General features: G+C 29.6%; 1 protein-coding gene across 1 annotated transcript in view; it reads left to right on the top strand.

The window, feature by feature from the left end:
• mgl (megalin) overlaps positions 1-9,897 on the top strand; it is a 397,380-nt gene that overhangs the window by 342,773 nt on the left and 44,710 nt on the right. The window contains exons 4-17 of the mRNA XM_014424997.2: positions 400-663; positions 1,764-2,018; positions 2,602-2,718; positions 2,880-3,019; positions 3,143-3,292; positions 3,845-4,089; positions 4,497-4,702; positions 4,843-5,034; positions 5,142-5,285; positions 5,402-5,611; positions 6,749-6,944; positions 7,022-7,275; positions 8,006-8,259; positions 9,178-9,382. Coding sequence (XP_014280483.1) covers positions 400-663; positions 1,764-2,018; positions 2,602-2,718; positions 2,880-3,019; positions 3,143-3,292; positions 3,845-4,089; positions 4,497-4,702; positions 4,843-5,034; positions 5,142-5,285; positions 5,402-5,611; positions 6,749-6,944; positions 7,022-7,275; positions 8,006-8,259; positions 9,178-9,382 — 2,832 coding nt within the window. The remainder of the gene's footprint in view (positions 1-399; positions 664-1,763; positions 2,019-2,601; positions 2,719-2,879; positions 3,020-3,142; positions 3,293-3,844; positions 4,090-4,496; positions 4,703-4,842; positions 5,035-5,141; positions 5,286-5,401; positions 5,612-6,748; positions 6,945-7,021; positions 7,276-8,005; positions 8,260-9,177; positions 9,383-9,897) is intronic.

The following is a 9,897-nucleotide window of genomic DNA, read 5'->3' as shown; positions in this document are numbered from 1 at the left end:
GTCACTATGTCACCTACAGCAAATTTACTTGTTGTATATATGTGTATACAGTTGTAAATATCAATAAATAAATTATTAAAAAAAAAATATATATCATCCTACTATGGACCCTGATAGTGTTATCTGCTATTGAAAACAGTTGAGAAGTAATTTTATTTTATTTTAAATAATCTCTTAACAACTGTGAAGTGTTTAATAGGTTTTGTATATGTTTAGTATGAAAGTTTAATATTTGTATATTACATATACAAATTTAAGTATGTTAACATATTTCACGATTGCTATTAACTTTATATGTTAACTATTTATTTGTATATGGCAAAACAAAATATAAATTACTTCTTAATATAACTTGATGATATTTGGTTAACATATTTCACCTTTTCTCTTTGTTTTTAGTGTTCCGGACATGTCAACCAGGTGATTTTTACTGTACTATGGGTAACAATCATAGTAAACCATTCTGTATACCAAAAGAGAAAAGATGCGATGGTTACATTGACTGTAGAAATGGCCGGGATGAAGAAGGTTGCTTTTCACCTCCAACTCTCTCTTGTACTCTGGACAAATTCCGGTGTGCGAAAGGACACCGGTGTATAGATGCCTCGGCAAAATGTAACCATAGGAATGACTGTGGTGATAACAGTGATGAAGAAAATTGCAGTAAGTAAATCTTTCTATAAATTTGTACATGTTGTTATGTTAATGATTACTTGATATTATAACTATAGAATGTTCTTTTAATTAATTTCACTATTTAGATATAAATTCCTGTTCAAAACAAAACAGTATGAACTCTTTATTTTTTAATAAACCACAGTTTGGTAATATTTGTATGTTATATGAATTTACAGTTTGCCCATTCACAATTCTGTCTTTAATTATTTTCATAAAGGGAATCAATGAACTTCCTTAAATTGTGACCTTGAGAAATTTATGGTCTTCAAATTCAAATATTACAAAAAACCATTTTAACATCAGTCATAGTCATTTTCAATTCCTATGATCACAATATTTTTTAAACTCTAAGCTCTAAAATAAAATTTCTTGAGGTTCTTGGGGAAACAAATCAATATAAATATAAGTTTTATGTTCTAATCTTTCTTTGAAGGATTGTCTAAATTAAAATCTCAATAGTTTCATAAATTCTCCTTCCTTTATATATGACTAAGTTAACTGATCTTAACTCTCAATTAAATTGTCCTATATTGAACATTTTGTTAGTTTTTCTTTTTGAATTAATATTAAATAGTATTTATTACTAAATAAAATTTAAAAAGTGAAAAAATTTCTAAACTTTTTAATAAACTTACATCACAAAATTAGAAAATAATATTGAATATTTAATTAAAATTGATGTTACCCTTCTGAAGGGCAAAACTGGATAATCAAGTTGAAGATGTAAGAAAAACCTTGGTATCATTTTCAGTTGGCTAAATTACCATTTTATTAAGAATGCAGTATAACTAACCCAATAAGAAACAAGTTACAGCATTTCTAATAAGTTAACTATTTGGTAGGACAAAATATAAAGAACATTTCGAGACATTAAAAATAAGAAAATTAATGCATTTACTGCTTTACAACAAATTTAAACAAAATAATTAGTTTTTCTGATCACAGATGTGCTAATCTCGAAAAGGAGTTTGTGAGATACTGAATTCTTAGTAAACATATGCTTCAGCTCTTATTCCCTGTTTTCATTAAATGTATTAATAAAATCAAAGTTAGTTGTTACCTTAAATTGATGATTTGAATTTCAGATTTTCCTCCATGCCATGTTGGACAATTCCGATGCACAAATGCCATATGTATACCTTTGTCATACCACTGTGATGGATATAGAGACTGTTTAGATGGTAGTGATGAAGCAAATTGTACAGCGATAGCGTGTCCAGAAAACAAATTTCTTTGCCCAAAAGGAGCTTCTCAGGGTAGGCCAAAGTGCATTTCCAGATCTCAACTCTGCGATGGAAAGAAAGATTGTGAAGATTCTGCAGATGAAGAAGCTGCTTGCTGTAATTATTTTATTTTATTTTTTCAAAATGATTATAAAATGCTTGTTAGTGAACTAAGCAAATTAATTGCAATTATTTTTTTTTATTTTTAATTATGATTCTGAAACAAATTTTCTTACAATCAGCAGTTATTTTATTTAATGAGTTTAAGTGAATAACTTTTCCTTGTAGACATAACGTTATAGCGGATGAATTAAAATAAAGAAGTTATTCACTTCAACTCATTAAATGAACGCACAATTCATCCAGCAAATGAACCTAAAATATTTTTTAAAATTATGAATAGAAGTTCTAGTATTAAATTTGTGAAAACCTTTTTTAAAGAATAGTTAGTCTTAAAAAATAGAATCATAATTAGAAAAATAGAAATAGAAAATAGAATCATGATAATTGTAACAGAAGTGAAAGTTGTTCCTTAGTAAAATTTTATTGGTATAATTTCTTATTCAGTTTCTGTTTTTAAAGCCTGTAAATAGTTCATCATTATTAGTTCTTTTTCACCCTAATTAAAAAATAGTAATTATTTTTTGAAATGTTCATCTTTTTGTTGAATTTTTCTTTTCAACTTTATTTATTTTTATAGCTACCAGTAATTGCAACACATTAAGCTGTGAATACAAGTGCCAGGCGTCTCTAAATGGTGGTACCTGTTATTGTCCAGAAGGAAAGAAGATTGCAAACGATTCAAGGACCTGTATAGGTATGTACATTTAAAACTAAGCTCAATTACTCTATTTAAAAAATACAAATATGGTCATAAGCAAATTGTAAGTATAAACTGATATAGTTAATAATTTCTTTAATCTAATAAATACCTATCTCTTGTATAATTGTACTTTATATTTATAATGTGCCTTACAGACAGTAATGAATGTGAAGAATGGGGATTTTGTTCTCAAAAATGTACCAACTTGGATGGTAGCTATTCTTGTCAATGCTTCTCAGGTTATGAGCTCAGTGGAAATTCAAGGTGTGTTGCTATAGACAACTCCACATTACAAGTAAGTATATTCAAACTATTTTCAATATTAGTTTTGAAACAAAAAAAAATCATATTACTCTTTCTAAATCATTTTAAAAGTATTTAGTTAGTGTTTAATTTGTTTCTTTTTTTTTTTTTTCAGATATATTTTGCTCATGATAAGTCAGTTTTGAAAATAGATGGACCTGATTTAGCAAACGTTCAGCTAGTAGCAAATACTACCGCAGCCAGTGGTCTAGATTTTAACTATGAAAAAAATATTCTATATTGGACTGACACAAAAACAAAGAAGGTAAGTAATAAAATTAAAAAAAAATTTTAGGTAAACCAGAGTAAATGGATTCTAAAATGTTGTTAGTTCAATTTTTGTTTAATTCATATCACAATTCTTCCTTGATTCCTTCTATTTTTTTTTTTTTTTAATTTCAACCAGTAGTTGTTCTTTTGTCACCCAAATGTCAAGCAAACTTTCGAATTGCCATTTTCAATCTTCTTTTAGCGAAAAAGAAATATAATATATTTTCACTTACACCACAGCATTGGTATAAATGGAACACAGTGCTTAATTTAACTTTTGAATGTATTGAAAAAGAAAAGGATAAGTTGCGTAGTAAAATAAAAAATTAAAAAAACATAATTTTTTTTTATTATTTTTCACAGCAATTTTGTATCCATTTCAGTAATTACGGAGTTGTACCAGATGATGCGAGATAGGTATCCTGAGTTTTTCTCTTTTCTGCTAGAATATAATGCACGAAATTCTTCTTACCTCGAATATCCACCTACTCTGGTTTACTTTATTTAAGAAATTTTATATTTTATTAATGTAAATCAAAATTTTTAGATTTACTATCAAACACTCGTTGAAAGATCAGCTGCAATGATGGTAGGAGGAGCCCAAGAAATTTCACTGCCCGGAACATGGTCTCCAGTTTCAGTAGCTGTTGATTGGGCTGGTGAAAAAATTTATGTTGTTGATGCTATAGGACAGAAGATAGACTTGTTTGAATGGAACGGTAGATATCACGTCATTGTTCTCTCTTCTAATCTCACATCACCGACTGATATCGCTCTCGACTCCAAAGTTGGGTAATAATTAAATTAATCTATTCATTATCTTCTTTATTTATTTTTGGATTTTGGATTTTCACTCAAGCAGTGGGTTTCCTTAACCTAAGTTTTGTATTGCCTCCTTCCACCCTGAATCACCCAGTCCAAGGCCCATTCCTTTTAATTCAATTAAGGAGCCAATGTATTTAAAATATTTGACTATTTCCAGTGCCTTCATTCAGATTCAGTTCCATGCCCTTATTACTGGATGTCATGAGTTCCTTTCTCTCAGGATTAATAACCAATGCCTTTCTTTTTTTTTTTTTTTAACTTTCACAATATCCAATGAGTATCTTCTTTATTGTTTTTAATTATATTAAGGAACAGTAAATTTCTTAGCTAAAAACAATATGAACTCTTAAAACCAAAAATTCTTTTGGTTTCAGATTCATGTTCATCGCTGACAGCAACCAAGTAGTCCGTGCTAATATGGATGGTTCAAGAGCTAAGGCAATCGTTTATGAAGCAGCATATAAGGCATCTGGAGTGACTGTGGACATCCTGGCGAGGAGAGTATTTTGGTGTGATTCTCTACTCGATTATATTGAAACTGTAGATTATGATGGAAATCATAGATTTTTAGTTTTACGAGGTAATTTTATTTTTGGTATTGAGTTTTTATCTTGTATGCCTGTTTATCTAAATTACTGAATTGTATACTTTTAAAAACATAATTAACAGTTGAATAATACTCAGATTATTTTTCATGTTTGTATTTATTTTTTATAACAGGAACTTCTGTACCTGCACCATCCAGATTAGGAGTCTTTGAGAATCGTGTATATTGGACTGATAGCACAAAACAAGGAGTAATGTCTGTTGATAAATATGATGGACAAAATACGATTCGTATGGTGTATAAAAGTCGTGAAGTGAGAGAACCAAAAGCTGTAAAAATTGTTCATCCTTTAATTCAGAGTCAAGGTAATTTTTTTTGTAATGCAGACAATATATTTCAATGCTCAATAGAAAAAAATTAACGTCAGATAAAAAGTCCTCCATTTCTTCAGTAACAACATGAATTTTTACAGTTCATAATCCCTGTGGAAATAACAATGGCAAATGTCAACACCTTTGCATTGTAACTGCTGGAAGTCAAGGTCTCGGAAGCCTAGGTTACAGATGTGCCTGTAACGTTGGTTGGAGATTAAGAACCAATTTACAAGACTGCGAGTGTAAGAAGTGATTATATTTATCATTTGTTTTATTTATTATATAAATCTAGAATTTTATTTAATTTAATATTATATTTATCTGTCACATTATATTAATTAATTGATTTTTTTTTCAGTGGTAGATGAATTTCTTCTATATTCACAGCAAAGATTTATTAAAGGACGAGTCTTGGATCCTGTTTTAGAAAACTTTAGTGACGCTATCCTTCCTTATGCTTCACGCCGAGCACGCTTTGTTGGTCTTGACTTTGATGCCAGAGATGATCATATATATTACTCTGATGTTTTACAAGATGTTATTTACAGAATACACAGGAATGGAACTGGTATGTAGATTAGACTTCAAAGTTATTTCACTTAAAAAAAAAATCTTCTGCTATTGTTCTTTAGTCGCTTCTGCTTAGTGTTATGTATCAGACATTTTAAAAAGAAAAGTAAGCATTAACTGTGTTTTCTCTTGTAATGTTTCTGGGAAACAGTATGTCATTACGCTGGTATTGTAAAATAAAGTCATAAACTTAAGTGATGGAGGTTTATAAGTGAAATGCGAAAAAAATTGATTTACTGAAAACTACTACTCAAACCACAATTAAAGACAAAGAGAAATTGCTAAATGAATAGAAAGTACTTCCTCAATGATTTAGTTTCAATAATTCGAAGTTGGGTGGGTATTATTGGAGAAATAAAAAAATGATTAAAAGAATTAACATTCGTGATGAAAAAAGTTCCTTAAGTTTAGCGATTATACTAGATGAAAACCTTTTTCCATCTATTTGTTATTCATTTAATGTACAAAGACTGCAGGCTAAACTGTTTACTAATTATTATCCAGTATAGTAAAATCAATTATGAATGAATTGTTAACATGAATAAATACTCCCATCTCAATCATACTACAATATAGTATTGTATTTACTATATTGTAAAATTACTATTCTCTAATGTTGGATGATTTTATTTATTTATTTTTTAAAGGTCTTATTTTTATATCTATGCTCAGAGAGATTTACAATTCTTTTATATTTAATGTTGATAACTTTAGCTTACTTAATTTTTTTTGTATTTATTTTTTGAAAATTTGTTTACCTCTATGTCTGTTTGTACGGGGACTGTACTTAAAGACAAACAAATAAGTAATAATAAATACAAACTGAAGCATTGAGACCAAGAGACTGATATTATTATAAAGCAGGTCTCAACTTAAATTACTCTCCAAGGAATGTAACCTGATGTAATTATTGATATACATTGTGACATTGATATACTTTACTGATATTTTTCTCCAGAATAGTAGTTACATTTTCCAATCAAAATATTTTCATATGATACTATAGACTTGAATGAAGTAAAACTTAATTTTAGTGAGTAGTAGATACTTTTACTATTTTCAAATAAAAAGTTATACTTCGGTTCTTTTATAAATGATATTGGATAATTTTTCAATCGATTTGTTTCATTCACAGGAAAAGAAATTGTCCTTGCTTCACAAAATGAAGGAGTAGAAGGTTTAGCAGTTGACTGGGCAGCAAAGAATCTTTATTATATAGACAGCCGTAAAGGAACTTTAAATGTCTTAAGTACACGAAACACTACTTACAGAAGAACTCTCCTTACTAACCTTAAACGTCCAAGAGCTATTGTTGTTCACCCAAATAAAGGGTTTGTCAATATTTCTATAATGTTATAGAACAGAAATTTAAATTTTTCTATAATAATACTTTATTCACTTTTTAAAGGTATATATTCTTCTCGGAATGGGATCGTCCAGCAAATATCAGCCGAGCATTTACTGATGGTTCTAATTTAATCGTATTCAGAAACGTGACCTTAGGATGGCCGAATGGTTTGTCCGTGGACTTCTCAAGAAACAGGTTGTATTGGTGCGATGCTCTTCTTGACCATGTACAGCACTCTAACTTGGATGGAACAGATGTTATCACTGTCAGCTCTGGGCTAATTAGGCATCCATTTTCAATCGTCATTCACAATGGTAAGTAATATTTATAAGACAAAGGAAAGAGTTCATAATAAAACTGTAATTGTCTAGTGTTAGATTGTTATTTAAAAGTTACTGAGATGTTGGTGGAGAACAATATAAGATAAGCTTTTTATTTATGGTAACTATTTTCCAAAATAGTGTTTTCATCTATTTTGTGGTCAAAAATTTGACTACAGACAACTATGTCCCACAGTGTATAAAATGAAAAATGGAAATTTTCAATTCTGAGGACAAACTTTTTATCACTTTCTACATGAATAAATAACTTCCATAACTTTAGTAGCAAGGAAGCACAATATTTAATTTCAAAATTATTTACTCAGTCATTTATCAAATTTATTTTTATTTTATTATTTTTTTTAGGTTTAGAAATAAGTTTCTTATCCTTGGATCTCTCAATCCCAGAGTTGATCTGATACTAAATATTCCTGTATCTCTTCTAAATAGTCTTTCGCCTAACTAGTAGCTCTTGTAATACTTTTCAAATTAATTTTTTATTTATTAAAAGGATCAAAATTAGTAAAGAGTGAATATCTAAAATTCTTTTTGTGTAGCTAGTAGCATGTGTAAATCTCTATTGTATAGGTTAATTGATTTACTTAAATGAATATCAACAACTTTTCTTCTTCTTTGCTCCTTAGACAAAATTTCTCTTTATTTCTCATAATTTTCAGTTATTTAATTTTATAGGTTCATTAAGATGAATTAATATCTATTTCAGAGTGGATGTATATTACTGATTGGCGACTAGATGCAATTATTCGTATGGATAAATTAACTGGTGGAAGAGAACAAACAATCGTTAGAGAAGGTCAGACAAACCGTTTGTATGGTGTCAAAATCTACAGTGAAAAAGAACAGGCAATGCTTCCTTTCCATCCTTGCTCAGTGAACAATGGTGATTGTCACAAGATGTGTTTTGCAATACCACCTCCTCACAAAATATCTAATCCAAAAGATGACATAGGTTTAAAGGTAATGTATAATTTCTTTTTTTTTATTTGGTTATTTGTTAGAAATTTTTGCGATATCATTTTTTTAAATTTATGTTTAAATATATATCTAAAAATCTGAAACTAAGGGTGTAAAATGCCATGATAAAAAGCCAGCTCTGATATATGGCTAAGAGACCTGGGCTCTAACAGATACCCTAGAAAGCAGAATTGAGATATTGAAAACAGAAAGTTCTCTGTACCATTACAGGAGCGATCTGAGATGAGACCCTTAACACATGGAGGAGAACTAACAGTGAACTGCGTGCAGAGACTAGTCAGTCAGTATCTCAAGATATGAAGGCAAAGAGATTAAAATAGGCAGGACATGTGGCTCGAAGCAATCCATCAAGACTCCTTTACACAACAATAAATGCCAGTATAGTAGGCAAGAGACCACATTGGAGGCCAAAAGACAGATGGATAAACAGAATCAACAAAGATGCGAAAGAGCCACAAGCAGCAAACTGGAAAGCAGTAGCCCAAGATAGACAGGCCTGGAGGAGGCTGGTTGGGGCTAAACTAAGAAACTAATAAGACTAACATTCAGTATATATGGAATGTGAGCTTAAAATATTAGTTTTAAAAATTATACTAATATATAATGAGATTAATAAAACAATATGTAATTAGAGGATTGATTTAAACAAAGATTGTACAAATTATATTGTAAAACAGGCTAGAAGATGTGAATTATTTAAAGAAATTTGTGGCGAAGATGGGGGATACCCCATAATGTTGATAAAAACATTGTAAAGAAAATTCAAACAAAATAATATGGATAATAATGGAAGAAATTACTTTTACATAATTTCCCAAAATAAATACTGTATGTCCAAATTTATTTATACATATTCCTGTCATTTCTGTGACTAATTCTACATCTTGAATTAATTTTTAGGTTCAATGTGGTTGCCCATATGGGGAGAAGCTGGCAGAAGATGAAAAGACCTGTATTACAGATCCTAATGCTGAACCACCAGTTACAGCATGTCCAAATAAGTGGGATTTCACCTGCAATAACCAGCGTTGTGTCCCTAAGGCTTGGGTTTGTGATGGAGATGATGACTGTCTTGATAATTCTGATGAAGAACAGAACTGCACAAGTAAGATTATCTGATACAGTTATAGATGATTTAATTCTATATTTATATTAATTCATCTACCCAGAATACATTCTTCAGATTAATCAAAGAAAAAAATAGCTTTGCTTTCTTGAGTTTTTAGTTATATATATTACAGTGATAGTTAAAGAAATATTGGCATTCACTAAGTCATGGTTGTCTTACACTGAACAAATCAGTATAAATTAAATTATTATAAAATAGTCAAAATGAAAAATATGCTTTTGCTAGTGAATGTTGACTTTTACTAGTGAAAGTCGACCTCACCTACAATGGCAAAAGGAAAGTGCAAAAGATCTCACAGAAGTAATTTATAGTCCCTGTTTCTCAATATAACAAAGTTTTTTTTAATCACAGCTGTTGACTAAGGCTCACTCAAAAGAGAAAAACAAATCCTAAACGCATTCTTTTCAGTGGAGATTGGGCCTAAATTTACATAAATTCAACTCAGTTTATGGTGACAGGATAATTTAGGGAAAGCTTAAAAAATCTCAGTC

This window comes from Halyomorpha halys, unplaced genomic scaffold (assembly GCF_000696795.3).
Source record: "Halyomorpha halys isolate HHAL.00 unplaced genomic scaffold, Hhal_1.1 Scaffold490.1, whole genome shotgun sequence".
Taxonomy (NCBI): Eukaryota; Metazoa; Arthropoda; class Insecta; order Hemiptera; family Pentatomidae; genus Halyomorpha; species Halyomorpha halys.
This window is presented reverse-complemented; position numbering and strand designations above follow the sequence as displayed.